General features: G+C 40.3%; 1 protein-coding gene across 5 annotated transcripts in view; it reads right to left on the bottom strand.

Annotated features, from left to right (window-relative positions):
• The window catches only part of LOC115179829 (activin receptor type-2A-like), a 43,173-nt gene extending 26,903 nt beyond the window's left edge, over window positions 1-16,270 (bottom strand). Inside the window, exons 1-2 of one of the 5 annotated variants that reach the window (XM_029741648.1) lie at window positions 15,364-16,267; window positions 15,127-15,271 (exon numbers count right to left, since the gene is read on the bottom strand). In XM_029741648.1, the coding sequence (XP_029597508.1) occupies window positions 15,127-15,181 (55 nt within the window). In that variant the 5' untranslated portion in view covers window positions 15,182-15,271; window positions 15,364-16,267. Of the gene's footprint in view, window positions 1-15,126 lie in introns of all 5 variants that reach the window. The other 4 variants (XM_029741649.1, XM_029741651.1, XM_029741647.1 and 1 more) reach the window with 4 other exon arrangements.
• Window positions 16,271-16,892: the final 622 nt, after the last annotated feature.

The following is a 16,892-nucleotide window of genomic DNA, read 5'->3' as shown; positions in this document are numbered from 1 at the left end:
ACAGCAGCTGCCGAGGCTCGTAGCTGATACGTAGAAAGCATCACAATTAGCACCCTTTTCCCTATATAGTGCACTACTAGTGACCAGGCCCCATTAGAGCTGCCTGGTTGAAACACTGCTTACTTCTGCAGAGCTGAGATCCTACGGAGTCAGCACTAATTGTAATGACATAATTATATATAGCCTAATGTTTCTTTTTCCAGGACCATCATGCTTTCACGTGACGTTAGGAAAACCCTTTACACGTCAGGCATTTTAGGGTCCAGTTTAGATAAATAAAGCAGTGTCAAGAAGCAGAGCAGCAGACGCCTGAAGAAATTGTTTTTCTTTCTCTTCTCGGCTATGTTGAGAGTACCGGGGCATCCTATTACAATTCCAACAACAACTGGCAGGAAAAGATATGGGGTGTAGAGAGGGGTCCCTTAAACAGCTAACAGCTCTACTGACACCGGGGAGTGTTCAACTTCTAGAACCACTTGTTACTACTCAGTTACACTCAATTGACTCCTTCAATCCAATAACTGTATTGCACAATTACAACCAGCTTGAGTATGAAGATGCAGCGTTATCTGATTAAGAAAAAAACCTTTGGTTCTGTTCTATGCATTACAGATCTACTAGTCTCTCACCACAGCCGCTGTGGAGGACCCGGAGTCTGGCGATCGAGACTACAGATATACCTACTATATCCTGGACTTTGCACCCACTGAATAACATGCCCCGTGTTCTGCCATGATCAACGACATAGGAGGAGCTATGGAAAAACACTGGGCCTAGTTTCTCTCTCTCTGTGATGTGGCTGAGGGACAGGAGTGCCTAGATACACAGCTGCAACTGCTGCAGTGTAGGGTTGCTGCTGACTATCGGCCAGCTTGCATTATGCAATGACTAGAGACAGGAGACTCACTGCAGGCGGAATCATGTGGTTGTGCACCCTGCTGCTGCAACACACACAAACACACACACACACACACACACACACACACACACACACACACACACACACACACACACACACACACACACACACACACACACACACACACACACCCCTATGCGGCTGGTTTCCAGGGATTCGGTTACAGTTATATAATATACAGTAGAAGTGCCACTGTAGCCCATCAGGAGGAATATTGCTCTCCACTCTGCCTGCCTGGTGTAATCACTTTACTGTGACAGGGTGAGGGATGCTGGACCCTTGGAATCAGCCACTTATGGCCAAATGTCGAGCAGCATCTCTAGTGACTGTTAAGTAGCAACTAACAATACTTGGAAATGGCTTATGTATCCTTATTGGTTATTCAATATAAATCATTTCTCTATTCAAAATAAGTTGATACTGACTTCAAACAAAGAACACTGAACCGGTTAGTCGCTAGCTAGACCCGGTCACAAAGCCTGCAGTCTTTCCATACAGGCCAGTAAAACCAGCAAACTCAGCAACAGCATCCAATCCCCTTAATCCTTGCTGGAATGTCCGACAGCCTATCAGTCTCCACTTCAAATATACTGCTGATGGCCAGTTGCTTTGCTTACGGCCAAGGCTACAGCATTTAGGGCACCGAATGAACTAGTCTACTGTACAGGCACCAATATTCCAGAGCCCTGCGCCAGCCTTATAGGCAGCCAGCTCTGTGCATAGTGTACATTCTTACAGTTTATTCTACATGAAGGAAATACAATTTTAAACAGCTAATTATCCTCCGCAGTGTTGGGTGTAGGGGCAGGGGGTTGGGGTAAGGGCACTAACCCCAGCTAGCTAAATTGTCTGGAATTATCTTGGAGGAAAATTGTGGCAAGAATAATTTATGACCAGAAGGGAATAGGGAAAGCAAAATTCTATGCAAATGACTGCTCACAACCATGTATAGCTAGGACTATTTCAGGCCTACTTGGGGCCTAGTTGATAAAAAGGTCTTCCCCAGCATCTCTTACTACACTATTGTACTCTATGTCGCTTCTTTCATCCACAGGGTTCGAAAATACCTATGGCTCAGTTGGTAGAACATGGTGTTTGCAACGCCAGCATGGTGTGTGCAACGCCAGGGTTGTGGGTTCGATTCCCACGGGGGGCCAGTACAAAAAAATGCATGAAATGTATGCATTCACTACTGTAAGTCGCTCTGGGTAAGAGCGTCTGCTAAATGACTAAAATGTAAATGTACCTACCTGCACAGTGCTCATGTTCTACAGGAAAAGCCTACATTTTCAAATAGGTCTTTAAATAGGCCATGATTATTAGTAATGGGTCCCTATCTAACCATTTAGTGTGCATTAGCCTACTGGAAGCAAATCAACCTGTCTGTTCAACAAGCAGCAGATACATATAACCCAGACTTCCCTTTGTGCTTTGGAGGCCGAGTCAGTGAGAGAGAGAAGTCTTATCGGGAGCAAAAAAGAGCAAGGGGAAAGAGAGTCATGAGAGACTTGAAACCAGAACATGATAAAATGTACAAATACCAGTTTTAATCAGCCTGGATCTAAGCAAGGCCGTACGCTGAGCAGCCAGTCTGTCTAGACTATTGCAGTCCTGCGGAGCATAAGGCAACATCTGCAGGACACATTAATTACACTTAGGACTAAGCCCTTTTTACTTTAGGCCTCCCGAGTCCTGAGCGCTGAGAAAATTGCAGTGGGCTGAAAGTGAAACTCATGGTTTACTAACGGCAACCTTAGACTAATTATGGACACGTCTTGCCATACACATCATACCTTTGTGTACAGTACATACAGTGGCAAGAAAAAGTATGTGATCCCTTTGGAAATATCTGGATTTCTGCATAAATTAGTCATAAAAAATGTGATTTGATCTTCATCTAAGGTCACAACAAATACAGTCTGCTTAAAGTAATAACACACAAACAATTATACGTTTTCATTTCTTTATTGAACACACCGTGTAAACATTCACAGTGCACGGTGGAAAAAGTATGTGAACCCCTGGATTTAATAACTGGTTGAACCTCCTTTGGCAGCAATAACCTCAAGCAAATGTTTTCTGTAGTTGCGGATCAGACCTGCACAACGGTCAGGAATTTTGGACCATTCATCTTTACAAAACTGTTTCAGTTCAGTAATATTCTTGGGATGTCTGGTGTGAACTGCTCTCGAGGTCAAGCCACAGCATCTCAATCCAGAAGGCGTATTTTCTTCTGTTGAAGATTTACTTCTGTGTTTTGGGTTGTTGTCCTGTTGCATCACCCAACTTCTGTTGAGCTTCAATTAGCGGACAGATAGCCTTACATTCTCCTGCAAAACGTCTTGATAGTGCAAAATGACAACTCAACTGTAGTTTCATCTGTCCACAGAATATTTTTCCAGTAGCGCTGTGGAACATCCAGGTGTACTTTTGCTAACTTCCGATGTGCAGCAATGTTTTTTTTGGACAGCAGTGGCTTCTTCCCATGACCACCATTCTTGTGTGGTGTTCTACATATCATAGACTCGTCAACACAGATGTTAGCATGTTCCAGAGATTTCTTTAAGTCTTTAGCTGACACGAGGATTCTTCTTAACCTCATTGAGCATTCTGTGCTGTGCTTTTGCAGTCATTTTTGCAGGACGGCCACTCCTAGGGAGAGTAGCAACAGTGCTGAACTTTCTCCATGTATAGACAATTTGTCTTACCATGGACTGATGAATATGAAGGCTTTTAGAGATACTTTTGTAACCCTTTCCAGCTTTATGCAAGTCAACAGTTCTTAGAGATACTTTTGTAACCCTTTCCAGCTTTATACAAGTCAACGGTTCTTAATCTTAGGTCTTCTGCGATCTCTTTTGTTCGAGGCATGGTTCACATCAGGCAATGCTTCTTGTGAACAGCAAACTCACATTTTGTGAGAGTTTTTTATAGGGCAAAGCAGCTCTAATCAACATCTCCAATCTTGTCTCATTGATTGGACTCCAGGTTTGCTGACTACTGACTCCAATTAGCTTTTGGAGAAGTCATTAGCCTAGGGGTTCACATACTTTTTCCAACCTACACTGTGAATGTTTAAATGATGTATTCAATATAGAGAAGAAAGAAAAAAATGTGTGTGTTATTAGTTTAAGCACACTATGTTTGTCTATTGTTGTGACTTAGATGAAGATCAGATGAAATTTGATGACCAATTTATGCAGAAATCCAGGTAATTCCAAAGGGTTCACATATTTTTTCTTGCCACTGTAAGTGGGTGTAACTCCGCCAATTGACAGAATATGGGAAGTGCATCCCTCCCTTTCAAGACGGTTCTATACTGAACAAAAATCTAAACGCAACAAAGTGGTGGTTCCATGTTTCATGAGCTGAAATACAAGATCCCAGAAATGTTCCATACGTACAAAAAGCTTATTTCTCTCAATATTTGTGCACAAATTTGTATATATCCCTTTTATTGAGCATTTCACCTTTGCCAAGGTAATCCATCCCCTTGACCGGTGTGGCATACCAAGTAGCTGATTAAAAAGCATGATCATTACACATGTGCACCTTGTGTTGGGGACAATTAAAGGCCACTCTAAAATGTACCATTTTGTTACACAACACAATGCCACAGATGTCAAGTTGAGGGAGCGTGTAATTGGCATGCTGACTGCAGGAATGTCCAACAGAGCTGTTGATAGGGAATCGAATGTTAATTTCTCTACCATAAGCCACCTCCAATGTCGCTTTAGGGAATTTGGCAGTATGTCCAACCGACCTCACAACCGCAGACCACGTGTAACCACGCCACCCCAGGACCTCCACGTCCGGCTTCTTCACCCGCAGGATCGTCTGAGACCAGCCACCCGGACAGCTGATGAAACTGAGGAGTCTTTCTGTCTGTAATAAAGCTGTTTTGTGGGGGAAAAAATCATTCTGACTGGCTGGACCTGGCTCTGCAGAGGGTGGGCCTTGCTCCCAAGTGTGTGGGTCTATGCCCTCCCAGGCCCACCCATGGCTGCGCCCCTGCCCAGTCGTGAAATCCATAGATTAGGGCCTAATGAAATTATTTAAATTGACTGATTTCCTTATATGAACTGTAACTCAGTAAAACCATTGAACTTGTTGCATGTTCTGTTTCTATTTTTGTTCAGTATAAATGTCTTTTTTTTTTACTTGTATTTTATGCACTAAGATTGTTCTTCTATAATGCTGTACAAATGTACAAATTATTATTATTACTAATTAGTCATTTCTGCAGGTTCCAAGAGTTTGAGGTAGTAATGTATCAGTATTTATCTCCAAAAATGAGCTATGATATAGCATAATGAATATATGCATATAGAATTTCTGCTCAAAATGGGTTAAGACCGATTGGAAGGTTTCTTTTCCTCCTGCTTCAACCGTCCAGTGCAGGTAGAAAAAGTGATTGTCCTTGTTATGAAATTATCAACTTTACCCTGTATACAGTGCATTCGGAAAATATTCAGACCCCTCGACTTTTTCCACTTTGTTACAGCCTTATACTAAAATGGATTAAAAATATATCTTTCATCAATCTACACACAATACCCCATAATGACAAAGCAAAAACAGGTTTTTAGAAATGTGTGCAAATTTATTTAAAAAATATCCTACTGAAATATAACATTTACATAAGTACTCAGACCCTTTAGTCAGTACTTTGTTGAACCACCTTTGGCAGCGATTACAGCCTCGAGTCTTCTTGGGTATAACGCTACAAGCCTGGCACACCTGTATTTGGGGAGTTTCTCCCATTCTTCTCTGCAGATCCTTTCAAGCTCTTTCAGGTTGGATGGGGAGCGTCGCTGCATTGTCTTGGCTGTGTTCTTAGGGTCATTGTCCTGTTGGAAGGTGAACCTTCATCCCAGTTTGAGGTCCTGAGCGCTCTGGAGCAGGTTTTCATCAAGGATCTCTCTGTATTTTGATCTGTTCATCTTTCCCTCGATCTTGACTAGTCTCCCAGTCCATGCCGCTGAAAAACATAACCACAGCATGATGCTGCCACCACCATTCTTCACCGTAGGGATGGTGCCAGGTTTCCTCCAGAAGTGACGCTTGACATTCAGGCCAAAGAGTTCAATCTTGGTTTCATCACAAGAGAATCTTGTTTCTCATGGTCTGAGAGTCCTTCAGGTGCCTTTTGGCAAACTCCAAATACCCTTTACTGAGGAGTGGCTTCCGTCTGGCCACAGATGGTTGTCCTTCTTGAAGGTTCTCCCATCTCCACAGAGGAACTCTGTTAGAGTGACCATCGAGTTCCCTTCGGCCCTTCAACCCTGATTGCTCAGTTTGGCTGGGCGGCCAGCTCTAGGACGAGTCTTGGTGATTCCAAACTTCTTCCATTAAAGAATGATGGAGGCCACTGTGTTCTTGGGGACCTTCAATGTTGCAGAAATGTTTTGGTACCCTTCCCCAGATCTGTGCCTTTGACACAATCCTGTCTCGGCGCTTTACGGACAATTCCTTTGACCTCATGGCTTGGTTTATTCTCTGACATGCACTGTCAACTGTGGGACCTTATATAGACAGGTGTGTGCCTTTCCAGTCAATTGAATTTAGCACAGGTGGACTCCAAGTTGTAGAAACATCTCAAGGATGATCAATGGAAATAGGATGCACCTGTGCTCAATTTCCAGTCTCGTAGCAATGGGTTCTTTGTTTTTTATACATCTGCAAAAATGTCTAAAAACCTGTTTTCGCTTTTTTATTATGGGATATTGTGTGTAGATTGATAAAAAAATATATTGAATCAATTTTAGAATAAGGCTGTAATATAACAAAATGTGAAAATGGTGAAGGGGTCTGAATACTTTCCGAATGCACTGTATCTAAAAATGACCACTGTGGTTTAAAGCAAAACTACCAAAACTATTGACGATGGAGAACCTGAACCATCAAAATAAATCAGAATGATCAGCAGTTAGGCTATATAGCCAGATGAGAGTCGTCTCAGGCAGTTGCTTAGGCTACTTTATACCGGTAAAACACCATTTTTATCAACAGCATATTTGATAACAATAACCTAGTAAATTACAATGGTTGTCACTCAACTAATAAAGCCTAAAATTGCACAGGCCATTTTCCAAACTTTTGAATGCTGAAGACCGCTCTCAAAATCTCACTTTTTTAAAATAGAAAAACCAAAAATGATGCTTAAAACACATCAGGAGACCACTTCTGAGGTCTAGGAAAAATCGAAGAAATTTTCATTTTTGGGTGTTAGATACCCTTTAATTCAAGTGCACGGCAGTAGAATTGTTTGGTTAGCGGTGTTTCTGTAGTGCATGTGATTGCAGAGTTTGCTAAACAAATCGCCACTGGATTGATTAAAATAATCCCGATATCATTCTGCCAGGTAAACAGAGGCAACTTTGTAGCTAACATTTAATTTAGATGGTTTTTGGGAAAGCCTTTCCATCTACCAAAAGACGGTTATCATTAGCATCATTGTTAACGGCTATACAAAGTAGACAAACGCATACACACAGGCTGGGGAATTCCCACGTTGCCTCTTCAAAAGGTTATAGGAAAACACAAAATCCCTGATGCATTTTAAATCAAATCTAATTTTATTTGTCACATGCGCCAAATACAACAGGTGTAGACTTTACGTGAAATGCTTACTTACGAACCCTTTCCCAACAACGCAGTTAAAAAGTAAGAAAAAGTTGCTCTAATTAAAATAACGGAAGAGGGCCGGCACCGAGTCAATGTGCAGGGGTACGGTAATTGAGGTAATATGTACACGTGGGTAGGGGTAAAAGTGACTAGGCAATCAGGATAGATAATAAACAGGGTAGCAGCAGTGTATGTGAAGAGTGTGAAAGTGTGTGTGGAGTCAATACGAATGCTTGAGTCTTATTTTTTTGTGCTTTTTGAGGTCGGTTCGGTTATTAAAAATTAAATTGGGGTTTTTGATTTCAATAAAAAAATGGACATTAAATGCACTATGCATTATGTGGGTGAATGCTTTAACAACAAGGAGTAAAACAATAACAGTTCAATGATGATAGTGACTGCCAATTAATGCTCATCACTTAATAACTATCATTTATTCACATTACTTTAATAAAATATTTGTTTTATTTGATAACCTATATTCACTTTAATCTGTGCACAGTAGCCCCGAGACTGCATCGCAAAAATATCCGCCCACTGAGAGATGCAAGAGATTGAACTTCATTCATCTCCAAGGCATTCCTAGACGATCGGCAAACATTTTTGTAAAAAACCCAACTATAAATCCTTGTGTTCCTATTTTTTTGTATTCGTCTCGGGCTGTTGGCGGTAGATACACCCGATTGAGATGCCCTGCGCGCCAGGTAGGCAAACTGTTGCCATTTTGAACCATTTCATGTGTCTGAAGGTACAAAAACTCTGCCTTCCCGGCAGGCCCAGAGAGAAAATCATGTGCACTATAGGCCTACCACTGGCCAATCGGATGGCTCAGATGATCGTGTCTGCAGTAATGTAGCAGGTGTAAAAGAAAGCTACAGCAAAGTTGATATTGTGAGATTTCAGAATGTTTAAAACCATGACTGCAGAGACTGTCAACGAATACAGCAAAGAGATGCCGTTTTTATGAGTGACTTCATGTTTAAGATCTTACTCAGCACTGTCAACACTTTGTATTCAACACTTTTATAAGCCATAAAATGCACATTCTTCCTATTTCCACTCTGTGCTACAACAAGCACTGCAGCAGTAATGAATGAGCATCTATAGGCTTGCGTTGCTGTTATTATTAGCGGCTTGGGTCTTTGTTAATGTCAAGGAATATTTCACTTTCTCTGTTCATAGGAGTAGCAACATTAATTTGTGCATGAAGCAGAAATAATGCGGTGCGACTTGAGTTTCCATCATCTGGAAGACGGTGTCCCTTTTTGGTCAGTGTCAGTGGAGGAAAAGGAGAGCGGAGGGATGTTGAGAGGTGGACACTCAGTCTGCTGCTCTCTACCTCTGGTGAGAATGAATGGCCATCAGATGCAGGCACCATCAGCCCAGTAAAACAAAAAAGCTAATTATTTAAATGTATGCTCACTCAGCTGTGTTTCACAAGTAATACAACAACCGATATATTACCAGTGTGATAATACAGCCTACCTCAAATATAATTTTTAAAAATGGCCCGAACAACAATGCATTGGCAGGGCAGTTCAAGCAAAGCCAATATGCGGTGATAATGTATAGTTTATAGTCTACAGTTTACTCCACAAACCTCATTGCTAATTGGTTAATATTGCATATGCTTACGTTTCTTAAGTCATGTTAAAAAAAAATCTAACCGGTAGATCTCGGCTTGCATTTAGTGGTTTTCCTACTAAATTCAATACATTTTTGAATATTGTTGAATTCAGTTTTAATGTCTAGATTCCGTGATTCTGTCCGCATCACAGATTTTATAGGGCCCTAATTATTCAGGAAGGTCACAAGAAGAAAACTGGGACACAGTGCCAGTCAACTCCAGCAGCTCCTTAAACTGTGAGCGACCAAAATATTGCAGATGAGAGAAAGACTTTAACCCAAATAACAAACTGTAAAAGTTTGGAACGAGTTCAACATTTTTGGACATGTGAAGAACTTTAGTGCAACTCCCCTTGCTTCTCAAAAACTGTGCTAGCCAAAACTAAGATGTTCTCCAGCTGTGCCATCCATCCATCCATCCTGAAGCCTGGACCTAATGGAGCCTGTGAGGGGAAGGGGGAGACCTAGGCCTGCTACATCTGTCTGGCTTCATCATTTCTCTAGTCTGGTTTGCTGGTGGTTGACAGTGTCAACATGAGCCCTGGTAGGGGTGGGAGCATGCTCTTTTTCACTAACTGACACGGTGAGGAATGCCTGGGCTCCACTCTGGGGCCTCCAGGGTTCCCTGGAGACTGGTGACTCCGAGGGACGCTAGCAGACCTGGGTTCAAATAGTATTTGGCCTCTTGAGAATGCTTTGAGTGTTTACTTTGAGCCTGCCTGGAGTATATGAAATGGAGTGGAGTTTGCACTTAGGGGACTATTCCATTGGCCCTGATGCACCAGGCAAGCTTAATCAAACACAGATTAGGCTTGAATGATTTCAAATATTATTTCAACCCAAGTCCAGACTCTAGAGAGCGAGGCAGCAGGTAACCTGAACCGGATCCAAAGCCTGGAAAGGAATGGGCCATGGGCAGGCGAACGACAGCATCTGAGCGGTTTATTATTCCACACCGATGACACCAAACCTCAACCACTTCAGTCAGTCAGAGCAGAGTTTGGTTTCAGTTTTAGTAACACAACTAAAGTCCAGCAGAGCATGTCTGTATTACTGTACATGACATGTCAAGATGAGTGTGATTCAATTATAGTGCTGTTGCTTGGCTTTGGTGAAGCCAACATAAGTCATTACACATTTTTGAGCGGAGGGTTTAAGCGACTAGAGCTACTTTACCCTCAGCATATGGCTGTGTAGCCTAACCTCTTTAGCCTTGTTTTAAAGAGGATCAAACTCTACATGGGCCTTTGTCCCAAATCAGAATCAAAGGACTGTTTGAGGCTACACCATTTGAATTCTTTATTGAGTGTCACACTGCAGTACATTCTTCAGGGTCTAGGGTATGCATATGTACTGTCCTCATAATTCCTACTCACTTCAGTATACAAACACCCACGTTTAGTGACAGATATTCAGGTTTAACACAGAACGAAAGATGCAGATGAAACAATGTAAATGTGTAAGTTGGCCAGAATAGTTAATACTTTTACATGTCACCAAACCTTGAAAATATGACCTTGACAGTATTTCCCCTAGGATTTTTTCAGCAGTGGTGGCAAAGGTAGAAGGGTAGCTGTTCGCATAGACTTCCAGTCATTGAGCCAATGACTATCCCTTTAAAAGCGCGTCTCAACTGCTAAATTAATATAGGGGAAACACTGCTTGACCGACCAACTGTAAGGGCAGCAGCAGCTTTCAAAAGCAGACAACATACAGGATTATCTAGGCAGCTTGCTCCCCAGTGAGGATTCTGCATTTAATTCCATATAGTCTCAAGTCAGCAAGTTGTAGTCTTTATTAAATGAGACAAAGATGCACGAGGTCCACCACCACCAGACAAAAACATATAGACCCCAATGAAATGAGGACCAAGTTAAAATAACTTTACATTAAGATATGTATGGCACCTTTTCTCATTTATGGTGTTATTTTGCATTTCCAGTATAGGCCTAGAGGTTGTGATGCCACAGTATGACAAAACAGTGGCACAACACTCAAATGAAAACAGTACAGGTCAGGATGGTATTTCCCATCTAAGATACCATATATTGACAGTGGGTACTTAGCTGGCAAAATGTAGGGTGTTAGGTGACAGGAGAAACAACAGATGCTATGCGTAATCAAATACACTTTCACTAAATGTCTTCGTTAAAATACATAAAATCATTTGAAAGCATGAATGTGGAAGTTAACCATGTCTAAAAATCCCAATAATGTACGCTTTATTTACGTGATGAGCCCAAATGTAAAGTGCCGTGCTGAAAACGGTCAAATCTGTGGGACAGCCTTCCTGAAACCCCTGTGCTCATATTTGTTCTTTGCCATAGGTATTACTCCCTCTTCCAGAGTAAGATTAATGTGACATTGTATTGCCAACAAGTATGGGAACGTTCTGAGGGTGTTTTACGGTCAACAGACGTCCTTGGACTGAAATATAAGGTTAAATGTTTTTTCTTCGCTTCGGTCATTCAGATGTTTTCAGAGACACTAAAAAACACAACAGGTTACAAAGTAGAGCTTTGTATCTACATTTTGGTGTATGGGGTGTCAGAGATAAGTCAAAATTCACATTTTGCCACCTGTTCTCATGACAAGATGCTAGCTAGCTGTATGAGGGAGTATGTTGGCTTGACGCCGTTCGCTGAGGTAATGCTCTGTGAGAGAGGCAGCGTTGCTCTGCAGTGGCTGTATCAGCGTTTCGTTTAGGAAAATGTGGCGCCGAACAACGTGACCCGGGGAGATTTAAATTTAGCGGTCATTGGGTGCATAACCCATTTTTTATATTTTTAACCTTTATTTAACTCGGCAAGTCAGTTAATTAGGGCGTCCACCCACGGTGCTCAGAATGACAGAAATTGCATTTAAATTCTGGTAACGCATCTTAACAGAACATGCAACTCATGTAATAAACAGCCAATAAAACATTATTTTCAAACATTTCCAAAATGCAATTCGCGGGAAAACACCATTCTAAACAGCGCACCTGATGGCGCTTCCATATGTGACAGAGATTAAAATATCTGTTAGAAACTTACAAAAACAGTGAATCTAAAGACGCAATAACTAGGATGGGTTGCCAATATGACTAGGGTTGTGCTATTGGCTTCTGGACAACAAAATAAAGTTTAAAAGTTTATATGAAATAAACATGCTAAAATAAATAATATTATTCAAAATACTTCACCAGAAAGCATGACTTAGCCGCAGAGGAATCGAGAATCATTAGCTTCTTAAAAAAAATTTAAAAAAATAACCTGTGTATTGTCTCAAATCACAAGCTCGGCTGTCAGTGACAAGCATCTAAAATGTGTGTGAAAATGTGACTTGAGTATAATTTAAAAAAGTGCACTAAGCTGTGAAATGTCTTTTCAAAAATATTGTATTTGCAACTGGTGTACAAAAAGTAAAAAGACGCAACAAAAATAAACAGGAAGCATAGAAATAGTGGACATAGAACAGATCTATCGCTTCTTAGACGTGCTTTCAATGAGAATGACATATCTATATACTTACATTTCTATGTGAATTTGGTCAGGTAGCCCAAATAGTTACATATTGCAGCTTTGAAATGTTGCGACAGGAAGAGGGGTGTGTCGAAGATATAGGTGATGATTTGTTCCACGAAAATGTGCATATGAAAATCATTACCGGCACGCAGAACAGTGGAAATGGTTGGATAAATTGTAAGCTTCCTCAAACTTGAAACTCTCTATGAAGTCTTTATAAAATAATTGCATCCCAGTTTCCATGGTCAGATTTTTCTTATAGGCAGCTTTGAAGCAAAGTAAGACATGCCTCATAATATGAAAAAAAACATTCAGGGTTTATAAATACATGCATAGAGTACCCGTCAAAAGTTTGGACACACCTACTCATTCAAGGGTTTTTCTTTATTTTTACTATTTTCTACATTGTAGAATAATAGTGAAGACATCACAACTACTAAATAACACATATGGAATCATGTAGTCACCAAAAAAGTGTTAAACAAATTTAAACCAAATGTTATTTGTCACATGCGCCAAATACAACAGGGCCTTACAGATGAGAGCCAGTTTCATCATAGCGCTTAATGGTTTTTTCGACTGCAATTGAAGAAACTTTAAAAGTTCTTGAAATTTCCAGGTTTGACTGACCTTCATGTTTAAAGTAATGATGGACTGCAGTTTCTCTTTCTTATTTGAGCTGTTCTTAACATAATATGGACTTGGTCTTCTACCAAATAGGGCTATCTTCTCTATACCACCCCTACCTTGTCACAACACAACTGATTGGCTCAAACACATTAAGAAGGAAAGAAATTCCACAATTTAACAAGGAACACCTGTTAATTGAAATGCATTCCAGGTAACTACCTCATGAAGCTGGTTGTGAGAATGCCAAGAGTGTGCAAAGCTGTCATCAAGGCCAAGGGTGGCAGCTTTGAAGAATCTCAAATATAAAATATATTTTGATTTGTTTAACACTTTTTTGGTTACTACATGATTCCATGTGTTATTTCATAGCTTGATTTCTTAGTACATAGTAAAAATAAGGAAAAACCCTTGAATGAGTAGGTGTCCAAACGTTTGACTGGTACCATAAATATGCACACATGCACCCACGTAATCATTTTTAAAGTTAGTTTGATGTGTCTAGCTTAAAAGGTTTAAGAGCAGAAGCGTAAAAAAATTATAAATCCCATTTAAGTGAATGGAACTGGGTGGCTAATTGGGAAAACAATTCCCAATAAAAAAAAATTAAAAATACATTTGGTATTGCTTTATTAAATTGTTACAACCTCCCAGTTCTGCATAAAACATCAATATATGTTAACAATATGACCATTTTACTTTAAATGAATGGGCTTAACATGCTGTATTTCTTCAATTGTGCACATACTAATTAGCATATTACGTATATCCCTTGCATAAAGTAGTATAACAAGTTGCATTCTAATTTCATAAATTCGTTCATATTTTTACACAATCTCAGTTTTGCATAAAGCATGATCATTTGTTAATATGACCAACCTACCTTAAATTATTGGTCTTATGTTACTGTAATTATGTACACCGTACTGTCTCATTTGCATATTAAGTGCAACATTTGCATAATACTGCATTTTAATTTAATACAATTTATTTGAATCATCTCTGTTCTACACCAACCCTAAAAATTGCATAACAATATGACCACCCCATCTTATTGGGAAAAAAACATGTTGAATGTAAGGATCCAGACAGGTGATTTAGTGCCATTATTGACTAGGGATTAACATTGACCAGCCACAACCTTTTGACCTTTTCCGATCACTTGAAAACAAGACCTCAGCAAAGGTAAGTCCTATCCTCATGAAAAAGTGTTGTTTTCCTGAGAAGCTTCTATATGACATGGAATACAAAGTATAACACCATAACCAGTTTCAATTTGACCCCTAACACTCCACAAAATGGTAGATTGCTTAGCTAAGTATGTGATTTATGGCTAGTTCCCCTCAGATGATAGCACCATGGATGCTTCTTCATGATTTTGTTTGTTTTGTCAGTGGTCTTGGCGCACTGGAAATGTAATGCTGCACACACTGAGGAAAAGGCATATTCCAGGTATATCCACACACAGTGATTCCTCTTACATTATGAATCAACAGATACCTTCCCACTTATACAAGGCCCTGACTGAGAAGACACCCAAGTGCATTAAAGTATTCAATCCCTATTACCGCTGTTGCACAGCCTGTTTGCCATGCAACAAATTGCCTATTTACATTACAGGAGGTGTCAGTATACTTGTTAATGAGAAAGACAAACAAATCGGATCTCTGTTCAAGCAAAGTGTAATAAACTTTAAATCGAGGCAAGTGTCACTGTCAAAAGCCAAGGCGCATTGTATCATTGACTGTGTACAGTAGTACAGTATTTCTAACACAACCATACATACAAAGCCAGTTATTTTACCAACAGATATCCACCCACCTGAGGAAAACGAGATGAGAAAAACAGCAAACGCCAGCTCGCTAGCGGCTCCCATTTTCAATCCAATTGAAATCCTTTTATTTCCGGGAAATAAACACAACACACAGCTGCAAAGGTTTGCTCCTCCACTGTGTGTTATGAAGGTCTGTGCAACAAAAACAAAAAAAGACAAACGTAACTAGCCAGCTAGTTTGCAAGCTAGTATTGTCAACAACATAGTGTGGTATTGACACTGACTTTCCAGCTGACAGGTGTTTGTTGAGAAGACCCAGTCCAAAATATCCACTGGCCAGCCAAGAGGCTTGCTACTACGTTACACCGTTGAAGGTCCTGACGAATTATGTCCACAAATATGGAAGAGGTGATACTTGTGTAGCTAGCTAGAGACTACAAAATGGTTTAAACCATAGCTGTGGACTGACTTGTTGCAGGTTGGTCTAACGTTAGTTAGCATGTTACAGTACTACTAGTAGCTAGCAATATTACTAACGATTTCCAATTGTTTAACATTGTTATTTTACCTAATTAGACTAAACCAGGTACATTTAGCAACAATATCATGGAACATAGCTAATTAACCCTCAATTTTAAAATGTGTACGTTAGCTAGCATCAGGTAGTTTAAATGACTTAGTTTTAGTTATCGTAAATTATCTAACGTTAGCTAGCTAAATAAGACGTTTCAATACACCGCATGTCGTGGACTAACGTTGTATTTGATACATCTAATTTCTTGGTCCTCACAACGCTGTCTTCACCTTCCAAAATGTAACGTTATGCTAGCGCATAATCCGATTCCAAACAGAAACATTGTATTTTCCCTTCCCAATGGATTGCAACGTGTTCTGTCCGTTGACTTTTGCGAGCTAGTTATGCATACGGGAAAAGCTGGCAACCAGTGTCTGTAAAAATCGTATCCAATTGCAGCTTTGGAGCAACCAAGATTTAATCAGAAACGTCGTTGGGAAACACACATGAGATCAACAGTTAATTCGTTTAGTCAACACGCTGCTGTCAAGTCATGAGCGTATCCAAGACAAGAACGGCAGTACAGCATTTTCCCAAGCGTGCAGTATCCTCAACGTTTTCCTCTTCTGTGACCAGTGCCACAGTTTCAAGATGGCGTTTGGTGAGGATTGTCTTTGTTTTTTTCTTTACTCCACCCTCAGACCCCTCCCCTCCGTTTACTCGAACCCCCTCTTGTCAAATCGAAAGCGAGCTCGGGCAGCCTAAAGATGACTGGAATCCAATCAGAGAGGAAGAGAACCGTTCATATTTGGGATACATCTCAATAGCCTCGTGGATTCCTCCTTTTATGTCCTTTCCTTCATCTGCTCAGATCGGAAAACATTTGATAAGTGAAATAAATATGATGTATTCTTAAAGGAAGGTGTTTTACCTGTCCTGTTCAGTTTCAGATCAACCCATGAAGGAAGAGAGTCAATGTCAAAAAACAATATATCCCCTAGCTGACTAAACTAAACTCCATGAAGCAATTTTCCCAGTAAGCAAAATATGTTGAAAATATGTCTTAGATGTATTTTCCAGATGTCGACGTCAGGTGTGTTTTAGGTGCAGAATGAAAAGTGAAAAACGTATTTTCCGGACGTAACAAATACGTATTTTCCGGATGTCGAAAATACATATTTAACAGACGTTGGAAATACCTATTTTCCGGATATCGAAAATACGCCTTTTCTAAACATCGCAAATACATATTTTGTGGACATTAAAAATACATATATTCTGGATGTGAAAATACATATT

This window comes from Salmo trutta, chromosome 39, assembly GCF_901001165.1.
Source record: "Salmo trutta chromosome 39, fSalTru1.1, whole genome shotgun sequence".
Taxonomy (NCBI): domain Eukaryota; kingdom Metazoa; phylum Chordata; class Actinopteri; order Salmoniformes; family Salmonidae; genus Salmo; species Salmo trutta.
Note: the sequence above shows the minus strand (reverse complement) of the source record. Positions and strands in the feature narration are given on the sequence as shown.